The 22,186-nt window shown below is 63.5% G+C and overlaps 1 protein-coding gene across 4 annotated transcripts in view; it reads right to left on the reverse strand.

Annotated features, from left to right (window-relative positions):
- The window catches only part of COL5A1 (collagen type V alpha 1 chain), a gene marked incomplete at its 5' end in the record, with an annotated part of 148,548 nt that overhangs the window by 17,225 nt on the left and 109,137 nt on the right, over positions 1-22,186 (reverse strand). For all 4 annotated transcript variants that reach the window (XM_080819385.1, XM_080819388.1, XM_080819387.1 and 1 more), the window contains 25 exons: positions 61-114; positions 205-258; positions 384-491; positions 1,148-1,201; positions 1,826-1,879; positions 3,115-3,168; positions 3,459-3,512; positions 4,079-4,186; positions 4,557-4,610; positions 5,701-5,808; positions 5,902-5,955; positions 6,898-7,005; positions 7,106-7,159; positions 8,003-8,056; positions 8,891-8,998; positions 11,154-11,261; positions 12,459-12,512; positions 12,608-12,697; positions 13,654-13,761; positions 14,483-14,536; positions 17,197-17,250; positions 18,103-18,156; positions 18,591-18,635; positions 19,687-19,740; positions 19,866-19,910. In XM_080819385.1, coding sequence (XP_080675511.1) covers positions 61-114; positions 205-258; positions 384-491; positions 1,148-1,201; positions 1,826-1,879; positions 3,115-3,168; positions 3,459-3,512; positions 4,079-4,186; positions 4,557-4,610; positions 5,701-5,808; positions 5,902-5,955; positions 6,898-7,005; positions 7,106-7,159; positions 8,003-8,056; positions 8,891-8,998; positions 11,154-11,261; positions 12,459-12,512; positions 12,608-12,697; positions 13,654-13,761; positions 14,483-14,536; positions 17,197-17,250; positions 18,103-18,156; positions 18,591-18,635; positions 19,687-19,740; positions 19,866-19,910 — 1,746 coding nt within the window. The remainder of the gene's footprint in view (positions 1-60; positions 115-204; positions 259-383; positions 492-1,147; positions 1,202-1,825; positions 1,880-3,114; positions 3,169-3,458; positions 3,513-4,078; positions 4,187-4,556; positions 4,611-5,700; positions 5,809-5,901; positions 5,956-6,897; positions 7,006-7,105; positions 7,160-8,002; positions 8,057-8,890; positions 8,999-11,153; positions 11,262-12,458; positions 12,513-12,607; positions 12,698-13,653; positions 13,762-14,482; positions 14,537-17,196; positions 17,251-18,102; positions 18,157-18,590; positions 18,636-19,686; positions 19,741-19,865; positions 19,911-22,186) is intronic.

Below are 22,186 nucleotides of genomic sequence, written 5' to 3' on the forward strand. Positions count from 1 at the left end.
AACCCCGCGTGTCTGAGGGGCCCGAGTCACAGCCTCAGAGGCACCCAGGTCCTCTCTTACCTTTTCGCCTTTGGGGCCAGAATCTCCTTTGAGGCCGGGGAGTCCTGGGGGACCCTGAAGGAGGAGACGGCGGGGTCAGAGCTGTGCTCCCCCGCTCTGCCCTCCCCACGGCTCCCCGGGAGCATGCTTGAGGTCGTCACTCACCATGGGGCCAGGGGGGCCGTCGGGGCCTGGGGAGCCTGGGAGACCTTGCTCGCCCTGAAACACAAGGGGCCGTCAGCACGAGCCCCACGGGCTCTGTCCCCGTGTCCCCCGTGCCCCTGTGCCCCGTGCCCACACTGCAACCCTGCAGCAACCGCCCGTCTCCAGCCCCGTCCACTCACCACAGGGCCCGGGATCCCTCGCAGGCCGTCAGGCCCGGGCTTCCCGGGGGCCCCCTGGGGGCCAATGGGGCCAGTCTTCCCAGGAGGACCCTCCAAGCCGGCTTCCCCCTGCAGGGCGCAAGGACAGAGGGACAGAGACGCTTGAGGCTGTGGCCGCCCTGGGCCAGGACCCCTGGCCCGAGGACCCCAGATGCCCCCAGACGGCTGGGGCTGCTCCAGGTTCTCCGCATTCTGTGCAGGAGCTGTCCTGTCCCATTCCTTGTCCCCTGATTTCCTCAGCCAGCGGAGTTTCCCAGTCTCCAGCGATCCTGGCCCCCACGGCCCTCCCGGGCGGCCCTGCGCTCGCGGGGACAGGGCCACCATTTCCTAGGCCCGTACGGGGCTGGATGGCTCCCGCCACAGCCTCCGTTCCCAACAGGACAGCTCAAGGAGGGGGCAGGGCCATGGGAGTCACAGGGACCAGCCCCTCGAGGGCCCTAGGCCCTGGGCGGCGGGCGAGGAGCTCAGCGCAGACGCCCCGTCTTCTGTTCCGACCGTGGGGGCGGCGGCAGGTCAAGCACAGGGCACCTGCCTCCCTTCCCTCAGGCTGGAGGGACCGACGGCCCGTGTGCCCAGGCCCGTCCCCGTGTGGGGTGAGAGCCTCCGGATGCCCGTACGGCTGTCCTGGGTCCACACCTCTGCACCCCCCACCCCACTGGGCCGTCACACAGGCGGGGAAGCTTCTGGAAGCTCTGTGGTCACGGCTAGGCAGAGAAGCACGTTACCTTGGCTCCCTTCTCTCCCTGTCTGCCTTCGGGGCCTGCGGGGCCTGGGGGGCCCTGGAACAGAGCAAAGGAACAGCGTGTGAGAAGCAGCTTGCGGAAGCCAGAGCGATGAGCTCAGTGTCTGGAGGGAAACAGGCCTGTGCTCAAGGGGCACACGGGGAGGGCGAGGAGGGCCAGGAGGTTGGGGAGGGGGCTGCCGGGCCCTGGCCAGCCAGGAAAGGCCATCGGAATGAGTCCCAGGGACCCCGGTTCTGGGAAAGACCTCAGTCTATGCAGGGGGACCTCTGGCAGCCGGCAGTGCTGGGGCCCTGTCCCCAGTCGCACACCGGACGGGCCGGCTTCCTGCAACACTGGCCAAAGGCTCAGTATTCCCCGTGCAGAGAAACACCGTGTCCCCCGCTCAGACTTTTGAGAAAGTTCTGACCCAGGGGGTGAGGCCTTTCCGGCCTCGTGGGCGCCTTTCCCCACGCCGGGCATGACTGATGGTGTCTGGCCTCTCCCCAAAGCAGGGGTGAGGCACCTAGCAGGTACGAGGGCTGAAGATGTGGCCAGGCTGTGGCACACGCCCACCAGGACCACCGAGAGCACGCGGGGCTGCGCGGGGGGCGGGGGGTGGGAGGGGGTGGGGGAGGCTCCTGCAAGATGCTGGCGGCCCGGGACAGTCGCAGGATCACTCACTCTTTTTCCTGGAGGCCCAGATGGTCCTGGTTCGCCAGTAGGGCCTGGAGATCCCTGGTGTCAGAGAGAGAACATAGAATTTGGGAATCAGGGTCGGTCAGAGGCATGGCGGGTGTGGGCTGGTGTGAGGCTGACACACAAGGAGTCCCCAGTGTCCTCTGTCCTCGGCCAGCCCTGCGGCCGCCTCTCTCTTCCCGTGCAGCCGCTGCGAGAGGTCCCGGATGAAGTTAGGCTGTACTTGGCCTCTGCCTCGTGCTGGGGCTGTGGCAGTGTGGGGAGCCTGGCTCACATCTATAGTGTGGCCGCATTTGATCTTAGTTTTTTTAGGAGATTTATTTATTTGAGGGGGCGGGCACGAGCGCACAAGCAAGGGGACGGGCAGAACAAGAGAGTCCTCAAGAGACTCCCCCCACAGAGCAAAGAGCCCGATGCCGGGCTTGAACGCGCCACCCTGAGACTGCGCCCTAAGCCAAACCAGGAGTCGGACACTTAACCAACTGAGCGTCCGGGCACCCCAAGTGGCCGCATTTTAAGAGAGAACTTTCTCTTCGCACAGCAGTTACTCTGGATACTGGGGGGCGAGCTCTGGCCACAAACCCCTCACCCCGCACACATCCTCTTCTACAGAGTGGACCCCCGAGGCACAGGGAGGACCAGGGTCATCCCAAGTCACAGGCCAGGGGGCAGGGGGTCCCGGCCTCCAAGTGGTCTCCCCAAGCTCTCTTTACTAGTTGTTCCTCTGAAACCAGTCACACCAGGCCGGGCCCATGGGGAGGACATGCCCAGCATCCATCTGGCTGGTTGGTGCAGGACGGGGGTGAGGGAAATCCGGGAGGACGCTGGGCTGTCCATCCCCAAGGGGAGGACCACTGGGGCGGTTCAGGACCAGAGAGACTCAGCATGAAGCAAGCTTTCAGAAACTCAGTGTCGGGTATAAGGGGTAAGGTCTAGGGTGAGCTCAGCCCCGGGGGGCTGGCCGGGCAGAGCCCTTTGGAAGAGAGGCGCGGCCCAATGAGGCAGAAATAAGGCCGTGCTGAAGCTCGTGGGTGGGCTTGGGGCAGTTGTGGACCCCCTGGTGACCTGTGCCAAACCCTGGTCACGGCATCCCTAGCTCTCAACAGAGCCCACAGGGGGCTTGCAGCCCCCATCACGGTTAGAGCTGATCCTACAAGGTAACCGGGCTTGGGTTTTTCTCAGAAGTGAACAGAGCAAGCTGCAAATCCCCAAGTGCCCGCCAGCCTCCACCAGAAAGCCGGGCCAGGGTCCCCGGAGGTCACGAGGGGACTCACCGTTTGTCCAGCTTCACCATCGTCCCCTTTGTCACCAGGGGGGCCATCTTGACCCTGTGGGGACAAGAGCAAGTTCCTTCTGCCTCCTGATGGCGCCCGAGTAGCACACCAGCATGCGCTGCATCCCTAGGCCCTCCCCGAGGCTCCAAGTCCATCTGGGGGGTGCAGGTATGGTGGGCTCAAGCAGGACCGTGCCCCAGAACCACCACCACCAGGACGCCACCTGGGAGAGCACCGTGTCCCAAAGAGAGTTCGCAGAAGACAATCGAGAGAAAGAGCTGGGGCTGGCCAAGGCAGGGGCAGGGCTGCGGGGGGTGAGGGGCTCGGGGGCCCGGAACACCTACCGTGGGGCCAGGCTCTCCAGGGGGACCGGGATCTCCGGGAAAACCGACAGGGCCCTGAAAGGGATGAAAACAGGCACATCTAGGCCCTCAGCGCCTGAGCCGCTGCCGCTGCGTCTGCTTCCCCCAACCTTACCTCACCCACCCCTGCAACACCCTCGGTCCTGACACCAGGGGGTCGACACCTCGTCGCAGCCACACCACCCCCGGCAGGACAGGCTCAGCGTCCCACTTCTGCGCACACGGAAGACAGGCGCCCCGCCCGCACTTCTGCTCCCAGAGCTCCAGGCTAATAAGGCAGAACCCAGACCTTCAGGCTTCTAGAATGTTCCACGCGCAGAACCCCCTCCGGAGGCAAAGCCAGGGCAGGCCATGGGAGGGGGCACCCCCACAGACGGCTGTTCACGCAGCATGACAGCAAGCTGCCCGGGCTCCGCGCGGGGGGCCCCACAGCCCCCACGCCACAGCTCTCTTCCTCACCTGCACAGCCCTGGCTTGGCAGCTGGTGTGGAAACCTCTAGACTTAGAAACGTTACCCCAGACCACAGCGGTCAGCAGGCCTTACAGCAGCACCGTGAGGGTAACCCGCGCCCAGAGCCCGCCAGCATCTCAGAGCTACTCACGGGGCTGCCCTTGGGTCCGTCGTCCCCAGGGGGGCCTTTGGGTCCAGGGGGTCCAGCGGCACCAGAAGGGCCGGACTCGCCCTTCTCACCCCTTTCTCCTTTGGGTCCCTGGAGGGAAAGGCCAGCGTCAGTGGCCTCAGAGCCAGATTCCGCTTCCCGAAGCGCAGGGCTGGCCTCAGGCGTGGCCCCCTGTTCCCATGCGTGGGACGGCGAGCGCCTGACGGGGCCCCACGCTGGGCCCAGAGGACAGGATTATGAACACGAACGTGCGTGTACACACAGGCATGCTCGCACACACAGACGCACACGCGTGCTCACGCCCCCATCCCCCTCCAGCTTGTTACAGCTCCTCCAGGAGCCAAGCGTGAGGGGAAACGTGGCCCATCGCATGGATGGGAAAACTGAGGCCAAGTGTGAGCTTCCCACCCAGCAGAGGACCATGGTGCTGAGCCCCCACCCCGCCCCCAAGTCCACTCACCGGGGGTCCCCCTTCTCCGGGCAGGCCAGGCTCTCCAGCTTCACCAGGCTCACCCTGAGGAGGAAAGAGGACATGATTACGGTGGCCTGGAGATTAAGGGTCCCAGCTCCAAGCACTTAGCAAGTCCTCCCAGCTGTCAGGCCCGAGCGGTGGGGGCCCGGGGAGAGAGCGTGGTCACTGCACTCTGACAGCCCCCGGATCAGAGGGCAGACACATCTGTGTCGGGAGAAGCGACATGGGCAGGCTGTGATGGTCACACAGAGGAGGGGATCGCAGCACCCGGAGCGTCACAGATGGCGCTCCGAGTGAGCTCTGGGGGAGAATCACGAGAAGCCGGCAGAAGTGCCGGGGGGACAGCACAGGCAGGAAGGGCTGGGCAGAGGCCGACAGAAGGCAGAGCTTGTCAAGGGTGCAGCCGCCCGGCGGAGGCCAGAGCCCAGAAGAAGTCGCCTCCGACCAGAAGCAGGAGGTGTCACAAATCCGTGGGCTTAGCAGGACACCACTAGCAGGACCGGTAATGCTCGTATCGTAAAAAATGAGCAGTGACGGAGGATTTCTTCCAGTTTAACAGGCTGAACTCAGAAAGTTCTGGGAACGATGTACGAGGATGCAAACGAATGGAAACATGTCGGTCTCGTTCCTTTTGTCCCAAGGAGGTAGGGTACGTGTGTTAGAAGTAACGCACACTCACGCTTGTATGGGCACACACACACACGTGTGCACACACAGAAGCCCGCCATGCTCACGGAGGCATCCCATGACCCATCCCCCCAAAATCAGCCAGATCGGATGAGGCCCCCGGGGCCGCGAGAGCACAGAACTGACCACCAGGGGGACAGCAAATCCCCACCCCCAGCACTTCCAGGACAGAGAAGCAGACCCATCGGAGATCCTGGAGAGGGGGCGGGGCCGGCTGCTGGTTGTGTGGCTTGGGGATTGTGCACAAGGCCACGGCGAACAGGGGTCAGATCCCCCAACTCCCCCGCATAGACCTGCTAAGTGTCTAAGTGCGTTCGACAGGAATGGCCCAGGCACGCCCTGTGTGTCTCCGTATCCGCAGTGGGACACACACACACACAAAACCCCCGGGGCTCCTGCACGCACTCGCACATCAGATGCTACCGCAGGAAGGGGCGGGCGTCACCTTCTCTCCCACGGCACCGGGATTGCCGATTCCTCCCGGAGGCCCTTGGGGTCCGTCAGCGCCTGGAGATCCAGAGGGGCCTCGGGGGCCGGGGGGGCCTGGGGGACCCTAGGGGAAGGAGAGCCGTTGAGCACAGACGAAACGCAAACCGCGCCCACAACAGAAGTGGGAGACAGACCGGTGCGCCCTGGACGCACTTACCATCTGACCCACGTCCCCGGTCTCGCCCTTCTCTCCGGGAGGTCCCGGCAGACCCTGTGGCAGGAACACAGCGGAAACTCAGCGGCGGGCGCTCCGCTACCCCAGGACCCCCACGGCGTCCGCCGTCTCCCCGCCCCGGCGCCGTGCAGGCATCCGACGGCCTCTGCGCATGCTTCGCGTGAGGCCGGGTAGGATGCCCCCACGACACCAAGTCTCAGAACTAGCCCGAGGAGATCACCCGAGAGTGCTTGGAGATCTGTGGACCGAGACCCTTGCTGCAGAGTCCCAGTAAACAGTAAAACCTGATGAGCCGACAGCAGGGAAATGTCTGAACAAATCATGTCACCAAGTATGTCGGCATGTGACACGGGACTAAACATCACGTCTTCAAAAATAAACAAAAAGGGACATGTCCAAAGAATATTTAAAACTCTGGACGCAACTCGAGAAAGGAGAGGGAAGAAGCCGCGCACAGACCTGCCACACACACAGCAGGACTCTCAGGTTTTCCAAAAGCCCCAGGAAGCCACACGTGTGCCCGTGGGCAGGTGAGCACACGCGCGCAAAGCTTCGGAGCTGAAACGCGCCCGAGCGCTCCCAGCCACCCTCCCTGGGTGGTCCGTGTGGAAGGCACCGTGTTCCTTTACGTGTTTACGATCGGCCGATCCCTCCCGGCGTCTCTACAGTGAGCTCAGAGAGACGTCCCGCTAGTCAAGAGACCCAAACACGGACACGTCTGCAGGTATGGAAACTGGCCTTGCTTCTAACTAAGGAGGAGGTCCTGGTAGGTCCCCAAAGCCTGGTCTGAGATTCCCCACTCTTCTCGTGTAGGAGGAGAGGGGAGGGAAGGGAGGGGAGGGACGTGGAGGCACGGGGGACCGGGGGAGGGAAGGGGACGAGAGGGGACAGAGGGGAGGGGGAGGAGAGGGGAGGGGAGAGGGAGGGGCAGAGGGTGTCTGAGGTAGACCAGCAGCGACCCCCAAACCCTGTATTTACCTGCAGCCCCACCGGCCCGGGGGGCCCAGGAAAACCTCTCGGACCTTCGTCACCCTTCTGCCCGAAGAGGCCTTGCTGGCCGCGAGGGCCTGGCTCGCCGTCGGCTCCCTGCAGGAGAGAGTGGGGGGTGGGTGAGGGGCAGTTGGCTATGCCCTGCTGGCGGGAGGGGCTCGGGATGTCCGGGGGTCCCTGAAGCACAGATACTCACGGAGGGGCCTGGCTGTCCGATGGGGCCCTGCGGACCAGTGGGCCCGGGCGGACCCTGTGGGGAAAAGAGACACGGTTGCTTCCCGGATCACAGCGGAGGCGGGGGGGACCACGGTGCGAAGCGGTCAGCACAGCCCCTGCGCGCGGCCACCCAGGGAAGAAGTCTAGCCTGATGGCACCGGCTCCCTGCCGGCTCTGGGTTCGGGCCCGAGCGCGTCATCACGGGCGGGGCGGGGGCGAGCGGCCCCGGAGCCTCGTCTTTGCTCCACCACACGCCCAGGACCTGGGCCCAGAGGCCCTGTTTGAACACAAGGCTGGACACCGGCGGCTCCCCACGCCGAGCTAGGACCCGAGTGGAGTCCATGCCTGGCAGTGTGACACCGGCCCCCACGCGTCCCCCACACACATTCCACGATGGCCCCAGGAACGAGTGAGAGAGGGAAGCCAGGGGCCCGGATAGCGCCGGCCTGGGCGTGCGCCCAGCACCCGGTGGCAGGAAGGTCCCCACTGCCAGGAAGGAGCCGGCAGCCGAGGGACGCACTGGGACTTCCGAGCACACAAGGAAAATGAAGGGACACGGCTCAGGCGCTGCTCCTGGGGGTGCCGCAGTCCCGAGCGTCACGGGGCGGCCGTGACCCAGGCCGTGGAGCTCAACGGCGCACAGACCCCCACTCTATTCCGCGAAGCTGCGAATGCTTCCTGCTCGCCTGCCGGTGAGGGACGCCCACGGATAGGAACACGCGTGTGCATGTGTGCACCCCCCAGAGCACGTGTGCATGCCCGCCACCCACACACGAGTTCCAGCGGGAAAGGAAGCCCAGGAGCCGCGTCCTGCTCCGGGCAGCCGGCGCGGTCGTGTCCAGGACAGTGTTAGCGCGGGCGGCGCGCGGCCCCATACCTGCTCGCCCTTGTCCCCCTTGCTCCCCTTCTGTCCAGGCTCCCCGATCTCTCCCTGTGGGAAGACGAGGAAGGCTCGTTAGCCTGGAACCGTCTGCGTGTTATCCGCGCCTCCTAATTACTTTTCTTGGGGATTAAGATTAATGTCCTCTCCAGGGCGGCCAGAGCGCGTTCCAAGGAAGAGACGTTTCCATAAATTACGTTGATCTCCCTTCTAACACAGTGCACGGGCGCGAGGCGGGGATGTCACGCGGCACAGGAGTTGAGTGGACAGGAGGATCGATGACAATCCTGACGTTGTCAGGTAGGCGGCCTGCACGGCACCGTGGGAACGGGCCGCTCGGCTACTGAGCCCCGGGGTGGGTATGAACGCCTCTAGCGTCTGCTGCTCGGAGCTGTGCCCCACCCCGAGAGGCGGTGTCCCCTGTGCACAGGGGACAAGTCGGAAGTGTATCACAAATGTAGAGTTCACCGGAAGAGCTAAATTCCACTGTCCCCGCTGCACGAGGACCGAGACACCAGCTCCTGCAGGAGCCGCGCGGGAATGAGAAAGCTGGGAGCGGAAGGGGGCCTGGACAATGCAAGCCGAGACATTGGAGAACCGATGCCGAGTAAAACCTCTCTACCGCGGCCCCACGCCCAGGGCCGACGTGCTGATCGGGAGCGGGCAGGGAGGGTCCCGGCACACGGCAGCCCACACACGCGGAAGAGTCTCCCAGGGCCCCCCGAGTGCCCACGGTCTCCCCGACCACCGCGGAACCGTGAGCTTCCTGAAATCACACACTGGCGCCCAGCGCACAGGGTGGGCCGGGGTCCCCAGGCAGCCAGCACCCACGGGCCGTGCTGCATGTGATCCGTGGGCAGAAAGGCCTGTCCCGGCTCTCCTTACCTTATCTCCGTCTTCTCCCGGGGGGCCCACGGGGCCAGCTGGACCGGGGAGCCCCACAGGACCCTGGAGGCCGTCTCGGCCAGCTGGGCCTTGAGGCCCTTTCTCGCCCTACAGAGGAGAGAAGATCCCTGGTCAAACAGAGCTCCATCATGGGAATGTCCTGCCACCATTCATCACCCCGAAGAGGAGGGGCCCACGGCCGGGGAGCCGGCAGTTTGGGGCAGTGACCCTTGTCATGGTCCCCGTGGATTTCAGCCCCTGCTACGCGGAGGGTGACTCTGAGCCGAGCCCAGCCCCGTGCCACCCACTTCCCGGGCACCGCTGCCTTTCGTCTGTGCCCTTCTTAGAAAGAACGCTTCTTTAGAAATGGGGAAACTGAGGCACGGCAGGCAAGCAGTGGGGCCGGGAGTCAGCCCAGCCAGCCAGATTCCTGAGCCTGCGGGTGGGACCATCTGTGCTAGTGGCCAGGAGGGCCTGAGCTCTGGCCTCCAGCCACGTTCCCACCCTTCCAATTTCTGCGAACACCCCGTGCCAAACAGGCATGCACACGCCCCTCTCTCTTTCCGTGTAATTCTATTGGTTCATTTCCCTCGTGGTCGCCCGTGGGAATCTCAAACATCCTAAGGCCCAGCTTTGCTCATATTTCCCAGGGTCAGAACCACTCCGTGAGCGCAGAACGAGGTTGGGGTGCATGTTGGGGAGGCGGACACAGGAGAGAACACGAGCACTCGGTCTCGGGACCTAAACACGGCCAGCGTCTGCCCGGACTTCACTGCTCCGTCCCATCCCTTCCTGCCACACAAGTCACACCCAGGCCCTCAATTTCATTCCTGTCAAGATAAATTTCTACCCTAATGAATCCAGAAAATGCCCAGGCTGACTCTGGCTCGCCTGGAAACTTCCTGCCTGACGTTACTGGTCAGGTCGGCTGTGCTCGGAGACAACTGGCCTTGTTCTCTCCCCGGAGCTATCTGGGGAGAATGACACGCTTTCAGCTAGTGAGTGCCCCTCGGAGAGGTTTCCGTTCGAGCGTTTACTCTCCCGAAGCAACAGACCTGTTTCCCACCGGTCTGCGCGCTCTGTGCACGCTGAACGCCCCAGCAAAGGCGGGTTCTACCGGATGGATGTCCCTGGCCTCCGCGGGAATGATTAGCCGCCATCAGAATCGCCGAGACCGGACTCAACGGGTTCTTGGGGGGCAGACGCTCCAGCTGGTTTCAACGGGGAGCTCCTGCCTACAGAACGCACCCGGGCCCTTCCCGCCCACGGAGCACAGAGCGCGACGCAGAGCGCAAGACGCAGGAGGAAGACTGTCCCTCCAGCAGGAGTCCGTCAGGGCGGGCATCCTGACCCCGTCGGAGATCACCTGTGTGCACATCTGCCCTCTCCCCCCGGAACGCCACTCATGCTGACGTCTGACCGCAGACCAGAAGCTGGAGTGGAATTTGTCTCCACGGCCATTGCAACATGAGGCAGGGGGCAGTTTGCAAAACCCGCGGGGGACGCCAGACGCGGTCAGAGCAGGAGCATGCCAGGGCAGTGACGGGCGTTTTGTGGTTATTCGGGGGCAGCCCTCAGTGGAGGGCAGCCGTTGGCTTCCCACGAGCAGTCCAGACAAGACGGACCCGGACCCGTTAATCTCTTGCCGGGAAACTGAGGCTGGGGCGGGAGGACTCCCAATGCCTCCACGCTCGGATGGGCGGGGACACGCACGGTCACTGAGAGGTCGGCTGTTGGGGGTCCAGGAGGAAGCGTCCTCCCAACCCATCTCTTGTCCATTCCTGTCCCCAGACCAGCAGAGGGAACTCCCACCTCCAACGCCCACCCTTCTCACACAAAGACCAGCCTGGCTCGGGCCGGCCGGAGGGGCTGTGCACACAGCAGGCAGCTAGGACCCGTCCACACATGGTGCTCAGAGGCTAGACTGAGGCCAAGGCCACACTGGGACACATGCTGTCCCCGGCCCTTCCCTCTATGTGCACGTGCCGGGACACAGATGCACAGGGGCGACAGGCCAGGTCTTGGCCAAAACGCTCCCCAGCACCCCTCTGGCTCGGGTCACTCCCTGATAAAACCTGGCCAGCCCTGGGAACCCAGCCTTGGAGCTCAGTCAGGATGCTGGGGACATACAGACTCGCCTGGGGGACAAGCATGGGTTCCATCTACCTCCCACATCCTGCAAGCCTCTGAGGCACCCACGCGAGTGGCAGGGACAGACGAGGCTGGGGTGGGGAGGCCCCTGCGCCCCCGAGGCCGTACTCACAGGAGCTCCTTTCTCCCCAGCCGGCCCTGGAGGTCCTTGGGGCCCGGGTCTCCCCGGGATTCCGATGGGCCCAGCAGCTCCGGCCGGGCCTCTCTCCCCCGGAGATCCCTGGGGTGGGCGAGAAAATGGTTCATTTCCAAGACTCTCAAAATACATGAATACGATTTTCCACTCCGCTCACCCTCACTCCAGATCCCTCAGTAGCTCCCAGGGCCCTGGGCAGCATGGACGACTCAGACCAGCTCTGGGTTTCTCTGAGCCCCTCCCTTCCTATGATGCCCAGCTCAAGCCTTCCTCTTCCTCTTCCTCAGCTGCCCCCCTGGGGTGACCTCCTCGCCTGGGTGCCGCTCTGGGGCCCGCCTGCCCACAAAGAGCACCCCTTCTGCCCTGCCCCCCGCATTCTACGGGGGAGGCTCAAGACCCAGGAGCGCTCCCGACGGGCGGGAACCGGGTCTACTTAGAGGGTCAGCACTGGCCTTTATCGGAAAAAAGGGCAACGTTTCAAAGAAAGGCCCGGCTTCCCAGCTGCCGACCCTCTGAAACCGTCCATGACTCCGTTGGGAAAAGGTGGGGTTATTCTGTGGTCTGTGTCCAGACCCAGACGGGGCCCCGGGCAGCTCCCGCGACCCCCCGATCTGTGCAGCAGAGCACGGGCTGTGAGGTGGGCCCCATCTGAGGAGCGGGGGGAGTCACATGTCCATGGAGTGTCAGCCCAAGCATCTGTGGGCAGGGTGGTCACAGCCCCACATGGTTCCCGTGTCCCCCAGACCACAGAGGCAGCTCTGGGGACACCGTATATTCAGAGGCCTCAGAGCTGGCTCTGAATGCTGGAGGGACCATTCAGGTGACAGGCGACACTTGTAGGAGTCCCCCAGGGCCCTCAGCTCTGGGGACAGACTGGACCTGTGCTGGCTGGCCTCTGTGTGGGCAGCCCAGGGCATGCGGGCCTTCCGGCCCTCAAATCCATGCTCCGGGGCGGGAGAGATCTGTGCCCTGCCACAGCCCCCGGCCCAGACCTACACTAAGCGCGCCAGCACGCTCCTCGCTCCCCCAAAAGCGCGATGGGACCTCGTGGCTCCGCCTTCCCTCTGCCCACTTCTCCACCTGCCCTCACCACGCACCCCTGGCTTGCTGTCCCCCCGGGCCAGCCTGCGGCCCTCCGTCCCCCTCCTCCCATGGACTTCTCAAGACCCACGGCAGGCCAGGGCAGATGTGTGTGCTCTGTCAGGCCACCCTGCCTTGCCTGCAGACTAGGTCCTGAGACAGAGGATGGAAGAAAACATCGGTGCCGGCCACAGGACTCACCGCGGGGCCGGGCGGGCCAGGCGGGCCTTCACTGCCTTTCAGTCCAAGTGCGCCCTGCAGAGCAACGAGAGTGGGGTCGGGGCATCGTGGGGACAGACCCCCGGGCTGGGCGGTGTCCAGCTCCGTTCCCCGCCGGGCCACTCACTCACCACTGGGCCAGGAAGCCCTCGATCCCCAGGGAAGCCGCGTAACCCGGGAGGGCCGTCTTTCCCGGGGAGGCCGGCAGGACCGGGGTCACCCTGAAACCAGAGCCATCGATGAGTCTCTGAGCAACGTCCAAGAGCGGGGGGGAGGAGGCGGGGGCAGGGCGGGCTTCCTCCCCGGCTCGACCTGCGCTCAGGCAGGGTTTGACTTGTTCCAAAGAGCTTCCAGAACTTTCTCTGGGGCCTCAAATGGGAGCAGAGGGGTCTCCGGCCAGCACGCCCATGGCCTCCTTTCCAAACTGAGGGCCCCCTCGGAGACTGCGATATACACCTGCCGTGCCCACGTGTGTCGTGTCACGTTCGGGACACACATGCATCCCAGCTCGCACATGTGTGCACCCGCAGAGGCGTGCGGGATGTACCCGACCGGTGAGGTTTTACACTGCCTCGTGGTTTTGGGGTTCAGTCTTGCACGTGGGATCGAAACGCCTGGCTTTGCTGTGTCCCTCCCTGGAACGTGGCAAGGGGAGGGCTCGCCATCTCAAGCTGGTACATGGTCGTGCAATCACGACCACCACCTGGGGCACCCCGCGGTGGGGACAGGACCCCGAGGAACGACGAGGGGGTGCGGGACCCACGCTAAGAGGTAGGACTGAAAAGTGACTGCTTTCCTTTCCACTTTTATTATTTATTCCTTCGCCTCTAGCGATGGGAAACTTTCTGAGAGTCACTTTCTGCTAAATTAGTTTCAGACACGAAGCGTGTTTCTGGGAGCCGGTGTGGCGGCTGGGGGAGGGGAGGGCAACAAGACCCGGTCCTGGGGCAGAAAGCCAAGGACGACCTGAGCCGCAGCCCCGTTACCACCCATCCCTGCAACAAGCCCGCTCGCCGCCTCCTTCAGACCCGGTGAAAGCGGGGCCAAGTCTGTGGTCTGGGAAGCGGACGGGCACGAAGAGCATTTGTCCGAGAAATTGCTCATTCGGGGTCTTCTCAGGGCAGGAGAAAACTTCCCTCGGGAAGCCTGGGCCGGCCCGAGGCCCCGACCAACTCACCTTCAAGCCTTCTTTCCCGGCCAGGCCCGGGAGCCCCTGTTCCCCGGGGGGACCTGGGGGCCCAGGGTGGCCACGCTCGCCCATCGGACCCGTCTCTCCCGTGGGACCCTGCGCGGGAAGCCAGTGTCAGCCGCAGACATTTCCAAGAGACATGCCAGGGAGCAACCTTCTCTTCCCAAGCTACGGACAGCCCGGGCTGTGGAGGCCGAGGGCCCGCTGTGTGCCCGCCAAACCCCACGCCGAGTCTCTTCCTTCCCATAAAAATCCAGCAGGAAGAGAGCAGAACGGACGGGGTGGGGTGTAACAGGGAGCTGGGCCCGTGAGGGGGGCCGGGTCGCCACACAGAGGTGGGCGGCGTGTCCATGCTGCCCATGGCCCAAGGCCACAGCGGGTCAACGTCTCATTTACCGCTCTGCGAGGTGGGAGCTCGCCAGTAAGCTCGAAGCCATCAGGCCCGGCGGCGAGCTGCCCGGCAGCGGGAGCTCCGCTGGCGGGTAGCAGCACAGGCCGGGGGCGCTGACCAGAGCCCAGGGAGGGAGGCCTGGGCTGCGGCGGGGACACCGGGGAGCAGGGAAGATCAGGCACAGCGGGGCCCTGCCTGGCTGGCCCAGCCCCAACCGCCCGCGGGCCCTCTCTGTTCTCGCTGACTGCTCAACAGACCGTCCCCCACTCTCCCATCTGGCTCCCTGTGCGGGGCTCAGCTGTGAATGCCAACGAGCCTGTGGGACGCAGGACTCTCCAGGAGCTGCACCTACACCTTCCGCATCCGGGGCCACCTCCCGCCCGCGTGGGCTTGCCACACGGGTGGCCCGTGGACGCCACCGCTCACCTGAGGCCCGACGACGCCCGGGGGCCCGGGGGGGCCGGTCTTGCCTTGGAAACCCTGCGGAGAGAGTCAGCATCTGAGCAGGCCGAGCGGCTCCCATCAGAAGCCTCACGCCCCAGACCCCCCGCCCCGGCCCCAAGGAGCTCAGGCTCCCGACTTCACCCAGAGGGCCCAGCTCTCCTGTTCTGGGTCCGCATTAATTTCAAGAAGATAACGAAGCCAGACAAGTTAGCTTCACTCACTGCTTGCCACTGCCCTGGTTTTGTGCTGAGAAATAGATTTTAAAACCGTTAATCTTTATAATGCCGCTAACTGTTCATTTTCCCAGCCGACATGCTGTCGGTTCTCAGCCTCTGGAACCTCGACTCGGGCGCGACCTCTGGGCCATTTCTCATTAGCGGCTCTGGAAGGTCGTCCTGGGCGGGTCACTAAGGTCTCTGCCGCACGACAGGTGACCTCACCGGCCCTGGGCATGCGTGGAAATGGCTGCTTTTGTAATCCAGCGGCTGGAAGGTGCCGTGAGCTCAGTTCTGCGGGAACTTCTCGCTTTGGCCTGCACGCCGCTCGCGGGCAACGACCCTGGCTTCCCTTCGGACGTTGGCTGCGCTGCACACACCTCCTTCGAGGGGCAAGCAGACTGCGAAGAGCGGGGCTTGATTTCTGGCACGTCTACAGAGCACGAAACATGCCAACGACACGCCACCTGCAGGGCCACGTGAGCTGGCGGAGACGTGCAGATGTGACGCCCGGGAAGCCGTGGGCAGAAGCTCCGGGACCTGGAGCGGGAAGCCGTAAGCCCCAGCGAGAGCCAGAGGGCGAGCGGACCTGCCCACGTGGCTGACGGTCAGGGGCGGTCCCCTGCCTCCCCGGGAGGATGGCCACTGTGCCGGCCTTTGAAACTCCCTGCGACGCCGCTGGACCGTGCCAACCTGTGGCGAGTCGGTGTCTCTTCAAATTCTCAGAGGGCCCCTCTCTTTAGGCCCAGGGCAGTGGCACAAACGCACAGCAATGGCCATTTTTCAAGCAGAATTCTTTGTAGGCAGCATTTCCAGGGGCAGAAGTGAGGGGTGGGGGACAGGGTGAAGACCCCCTGCTTAGTGGGCCAGGGTCGAAGAGCCCAAGGGGAGCCGGCGGCCTGAGTGTAAGGGCCGGGAAGGCCTCTCTGGCTGCCCCAGAGGCAGGACGACCGTTGGCTGCTGAGGATGGAATCGGTCTCCAGCCCCTGGCCCAGAAACGGGCTTTGGGTTCCCATCTAGAAGAATCGGTCTCTTGTGTGTGTACTTCCTGAAGACTGACGTCAACCCCTGACCAGAAAGACAACTTCCGGAGGATGTGTCTGGGCCCCCCGTTGGAGCCCTCTGTCCCGGCCGGTCCCGGAGAGGGCTGCTCCCACGTCCCCGAGGACAGCCAGGCACGGCGGAGGTACCGGGGGGTCCCGGGGCTACTCTCCCAGCAAAGACTTCATTATTCTAGAGCTTCATTATTCTAGCAGCCTTTCTTCAGGAAAAGTCAGAGGGAGAAAACCACACACTTGGCAAAGCCTCCTATCTCGTCTCCTCGGAACAGCATTAGAGAAAAATACGCAAAGCTCAGATGAGAGGATTTAATTTTTCTCTATAAACAAAAGAGCAAGGTACGCTGCGCTCGTCAGCACCCGCCGCGCGACAGAACACCGGGAAGGCGTGATTAAAAGAGGTTTCATCACAGCGAACCAGAGAGACAAAGGGATGCGTTTTTTTAGAGCAGGCACCAAGAAGATGTTAAATCTGGCGCTCCAAGTCTCGCCGGACACGGACCCTGTTGGCCGTGAGAGCCTTTCAGAGACCTGTGATCCCAAAAAAACCCAGCTGTGGGGACAAAGGGCCTCCCAGCAGCGTCCCCCACCTCTCTGGTGACTACGGGCTCCCCAGCTGTCCGAGCCTGGAGCTTCAAGGTCACAGGTGTCCCCCACCACAGCCTCCCCCAGGACATGCCCGCGGTGGACAGCATGTGCTGGGTCAAATCCCAAATGGCCCACAGGGCCAGGAAGTGACCTTATTTCTGAAAAATGCTTTTGTTCCCAACCAGAAGTGCCCAGAAGGCACAGCCGGCACCGGGCTCTCCTAAAGGGAAGGGCGAGGTGGGCCGTGGTGTGGGGTGGCAAAGTGGCTGACGGTGAGCAGAGCTGGAAGCCCGCCGTCTCCGCGGAGGAGCCCCTGCCCAGCTCCTGCCCAGCTCCTGCCGTCAAGCCTGAGGCCGGAAGGGCCCGGAGAGAGGAGGCCCGGCCCGGTGCGAGGCCCGCGGCCATCCTGCAGCCCCACGCATGGCTCCCCTCCCGTCTGACGCCGCAGAGCCCTCCCGGCGCCCCCCCATCTGAACGCGACGCTGCCCTCACAGGGATTTCACGGAGGAAGAGGAAACCGCGTGCAGGTGGCATCTTGTCTGCCATGATGGTTTAAATGTGACCTTGGACCACAGTCGCTGGGACGAGGTAGAGGCCAGCACCTGCCTCTTCCCCCAGAGCTGCCCCGGTGCTGCGGGCCTGCCTGGGGCTGTGCACAGACAGGCTGACCCCAGGTCAGCGGGAGACGGCCCGGGCCTCAGGGGCCCTTCCCGAGGCGGCCGCTCCCTCCCAAGCCCACTGGGCACAGGAGGCGGAGCCCCCGTGCGGGGCTGCGGGAGAGGCCGGGCCAACCCTCATTCCCGGACCCCCGTGTGCCCACACCGCCCATACTCACCGTCTCTCCTCTCTGTCCAGGGTGTCCCGGGAGCCCGTCCTTGCCCGGGGGGCCCTGAAGAAAGAAGCAAAGGGAAGAAGTTTGATTCGGTTCTGACATGCACACTGCTTTGGGATTTAATCCCATACCGGGGGGTGACTGCCACCCCACTTCAGAGAAAATGCCTGTAACCATTTGTCACAGCACCTTTGCCATCCCGAGGACCACTCTTCACCTCCCAGGGGGAAACTGAGGCAGGTGGCTTGGGGACCCAGGGTCTTGTCCTGGTCGCTGACCTCTAGGCATACACGGTGCCTCTTCCAAATTACTGAGGTGCATCCCCCAAACACAGGTTGAGCCCTCATCCCCCACACCTGGGAGTGTGACCTCACTCGGACACCGAGGCTTTGCCGATGTCATCAAGTCAAGACGAGGTCGTACGGCACTAGGGTGGGCCCTAACCCAGTGACTGTCGTCCTCACAACAAGACAGAGGTTTGAAGACCCCAAGAGGCCCAGGGAGGCGGCGGCCACGTGAGGACAGAGGCAGGACGGGGTGAAAGCCAGCCCCAACCACAGGAAGGCAGGAGAGTGTCAGGGGACTGTCTCCCCCAGGGCCCCCCGGGAGGCACCCGCCCAGCCAGCTTCTGGACTTGGAGTTTTGGCCTCCAGACTGTGAGAGAGCACGTTGCTGCTGTCGGTGGTCACCCGGCGCGGCCCCAGCACACTCACACTGGGCCCCACGAGGAGGTCCTGCTGCTCCCAGTGAGAGTGACACCCGCGCTTCCGAAAGGCAGCTCTGTCCAGCCAGTCTCCCCGCCGATACCCCCCCACCGGCCCACCGGGAGAGGCCTGCACAGAGCCCCCGGGGAAGGACGAAGGTCTCCGGGAATCCCGTGCCCGTGCAACAAGGAAACACGTTACTTACAGGGGGGCCCTTGGGTCCAGGGAAACCGGTGGGTCCTTGGGGTCCGTTGGGTCCCTGGGGACAGAGCACGGCCAGCTGAGCACAGAAGTCATTTCCCCGCCGCGTGGGCATGCGGCCGCCCCCACCGCTGTCTTCTGTTGTTGGTTCTCTGAGCGACGGTCCTCTCTGCTCCCACCACCCCCGGACCCTTTCTCCATTTGTTCCAGCCCCTCCTCACCAACATGTACAAGGTCAGGCCGGGGAGCTGAGGGGCCAGCATGGGGCCGAGGGCCCGGTTTCCTGACGGCTCAGCCGCCTCTGAGCCCCAAGACCACGGCCAAGGGGAGGGGGTTGCTGCCTTCAGCAAGCAGGAGGCTTCACTCCCACTGACCTTGAGGGAAACCCGCTCCTCCAGAGGGTCAAAGGCAGGCCCTCCTCCCCCCCGGCCCGCCCCAGGAAGAAACGGACGGGACATTTCAGGCAAAAGCTGCTCCCCCAGAGACGCTCACCCGTTCGCCCGGAGGGCCGGCCGGGCCATCGCCTCCAGAGTTGCCCTAGGGAGGGAGGGACAGAGCAAGAAGACCCGCGTTATTACCCGGTTTGCGGCAGAAAGACTCTGGCCCGGGACATCGCTGGGGTCAGAGTCACAGACATCACGTGAGCCCGTGTGCCGGTCACTCGGTTCTCAGGAAAGAGCAGAGAGCACCTGCCCTTGGGGCGCACCCCCCACAGCCGTCTGTCATCTCGCCTCTGCACCCAGGTCAGACACTGAGCTGCGATCTGCAGGGCTGTGACATTTCCCCGAGGACAGTCCCCTGCGGGGGGACAAAGGCTGTGCTCCCACCAGGAAACGCATCGAGAACTTCTGTGGGGACAGGACGCGGTGTCCGTTCCGGGCCCCCGAGCCAAGGCAGGGGCCGCTCCCTGGCCTTAGTGGCTCTCGCAGGAGAGCCTTACGTCCACGTTCGGGAGCGCGCTCCTCGTGCAAGAACGCACAGTGGCCTCCAGCGGGCACATTGGTCAGCCTGGGGTGGCCCGGCTCTGCTCCCCGGCCAACCAGAAGGCCCATGTCCCTGGTGGGAATGCACTTGGGACGGGCGTCCCGGCGGGACCGGTGGGGTGGGGGGGGTGCTGCTTGGAGGCCGTGCGGCTCCGCACAGAGAACCAGGGGGAGTTGGCGTCGGTGCCCCTTGGCGGAAGGAGGGGACGTGGGAGACGGGCTCAGGCTCTCTCCTGAGGCAGAAGGAACTTTCTTTCCATTTCTGGCAAAGCTCTCTCTACAGCTTTCAAATGCTCTTCAAGAAAAGAAACAAGGCTTCCCCACCAGAACGGGATGGCGGGTACCAGGACGGTTTGGCAATTGTGCAAAGCCCTGTGGGCCCGGCCTCCTAGGGCCTCGGGGCTGCTATCTCAGGGGTTCCAGTATCGGGAGGGGCCCTTCCCACCTCGGCTCTCGGGGTCGAGACACGGGATTCAATTCAACCTGACCTGCCCGAGAGCTGCTGGACCAGCTCCTTCTTAAACACCCTTTCTTTCATTTTTGTTTCTCCAAATGAGAAGGCCACGGGTGACCAGCAGGCGCCCCAGAAGACACTGAAAACCTACCTTGGGGCCAGGCTTCCCAGTGATGCCCCGGGGGCCTCGTTCACCCCTCGGACCCTGCGCAGGCAGGAGAGAGGAAAGGTGAGCTCGGAGCATCCCAGCCCTCGAGACCTCCCTGCCCCTCCCACCGAGCAGGTTCCCCACAACGCGCTCCCGCTTCTGGAAGCCCGGAGGGCGGTTACCGTCGGGCCTCGTTGCCCCCGTGGTCCCGGCTTCCCAGGCGTGCCCTAGAACCAGAGAAGGAGGGGCTGGTCAGTGGCTCGAGACACCTGCCACGGCCTTGGTGCTGGCCATCTCCCGGTCACGGGGAGAGGGCTCGGCGACAGAAAGGAGGAAGGCCCCCACTCCTCATCTTTGCTTTTACAGGAGACTTTTCCAGGCTGAAGGACTGCACTGCACATTCAATACACAGGGCTTTGTGCTCCAGCTCAGGCCTGTAGAAATCCAATTTTCCTCCCGCACCCTGATGGATGTGTACCACTGTTATCAGGTTTCCTATTCACAAGCATCCACACCCCTCCGCCCGCCCTCTCCCTCTCTCTCTCCATCTCTCTCTCCCAGTGGCGGGGGTGGGGGGGGATCATTATTGCAGGAGAAGAACGTCAGCCCCTTTCATACATAATTTACTTTTGCTACTGTCGAGAATATTAGCCATTAAATTTTCAACAGGCTCCGCAGACAAGCAAACTTGCAACTCAATAGATAAATCATACACCCAAACTCATTTGCTTCTTCTAATAGAATGGGGACTCCTTTTTCTTGCTGTCGTTGTTCTGCATTTTCCAAACCACAGGAAACAGAGGCGCTGTATCTTTTTCTTTCCTCCGAAGCAAAGCTCTGATAACTGGTAAAGGCAGTTTACCTACGGCGTGCGGGAGCAGCGGGCTGAACGCCACCCGGGGGTCCCCGCCGCCTCTGGACTGATTTTCCAGAATCTTATTCCGGTTTCTAATGATAACGCCCAAGACAGAACTGTGTTGCTAACCGCCTGACACGCGGCCTCTCCCCAGCTCTTCCTTGTTTGCTACCAGAATCAAAACAGCTTTCTGCAGCCTCCCATCTTGAAATGAATTTAATAAAACCATGTATGATGATGAGATAATTATGTTGCCTTTTAACAATGCACTCTGGTTTCCCCGCTTTAATGATACAGCAATATCCTTTGCCTTCAAATAAATATTTGCATACGAAAATTAATGAAACGTTTGCTTTCTTCCAACGGTCGACTTTCACCAGCGTGGAGGCCGGGGCCAGCCCTGGCTGCTGCTTGGCGTTCGGGGGTGCACTGGGTGCACGTCTCCGCACCCCAGCCTCCACCCAAACCCCCACCCTCGGCGCCCGGCCCACGGTCGTCCCGCGGAGACGACCCGCCCAGCGCGGACAGCCGCCGAGGTCCACTCAGGTCTCCCAGGTCTTCTTTGTAAACTAAGCCACGCCAGAGAGGCACGGACGCTGCTGGACAGAAACACCCCGAGCACGGTCTTCTTGGTGGCTTGCCTGTGAGCAGCCCCAGAAACAGCACTGCTTGCGCCGAGAAGCCAAACGCAGATGGTGTCTCTGGACGCTGGTCCCCCTCTGCCGCCAGCCCCGCGGAGCCACCCTCCGGGTCAGCGGGGGCTCAGGGCCAGCGAGGAGTAGCCTCCGCCACCAGTACCAGGAACTTCCGCTTCTCACCACCTTCCCCCTGGTTCTCGTCCGCATCTCAATGATTTCCGAGGACATTTTAAATGCAGCCAGCGCCAAGCGCCATCGGTCAAGCAGCAAGACCCCAGCGTGCCCCCCGGGGTGGCTCTGAATCCTGCAGACGCTGTCCCTTCCCCCCTCTACCACCTGCTCACTGTCCTCTCGCCCGTGGGACGGCCCCTGGCCCTGACCCCTGCTCGCCCCCCCCCCCCGTCAGGCCCACTCGTGCCAGATTTCTGTCCCTGACCCTGCCTACCTCTGCGGCGACCCCTCTCTGCCCATCCTGCTTCGTGTGCTTTGTGTGCCCCGAGCTCACACCGGGCACATCCATACTTATTGATTTGCCCACTGGCCCAACCTCTAGAAGGCAAGGTCCCCGAGAGCGGGGATGTGGGCTTCTCCACTGCGTCTTCAGGGCTCCAAGGGCACCTGGGACACGGGGGCCAAGGAGGTGCCCCACGCTTGCTGTCTGTACAGATGGACAGACAGACACAGTGTCAGGACGCCAAGAACTACCCCACAAGTTGGTTGAGAAGGGGCGGCGAGCCACCAGACTGCCGCCGTCACTGGAGGGTTGAAAACCACGAGGGGTCAGGGAAGGTCACTGTCACTGGGAGACAATTCCTCTCTCCTTCCCTGGGGAAGGTCCCAGAATACAGATATCTCTCTCCAGAGGGGGCACTGGGTGCACGCGCATCCTCGGGGCTCCTCTCCCGTGCAGGGTCACGTCCTCGGGGCTCCTCTTCCATGCAGGGTGACAGGTTCTCCGCTGCCTGTGGGACCTGGGGCGCGGGCGGCCCACGAGCGAGCAGTGAACGTG

Source organism: Martes martes (genome assembly GCF_963455335.1).
Source record: "Martes martes genome assembly, chromosome: 12".
NCBI classification, from domain to species: domain Eukaryota; kingdom Metazoa; phylum Chordata; class Mammalia; order Carnivora; family Mustelidae; genus Martes; species Martes martes.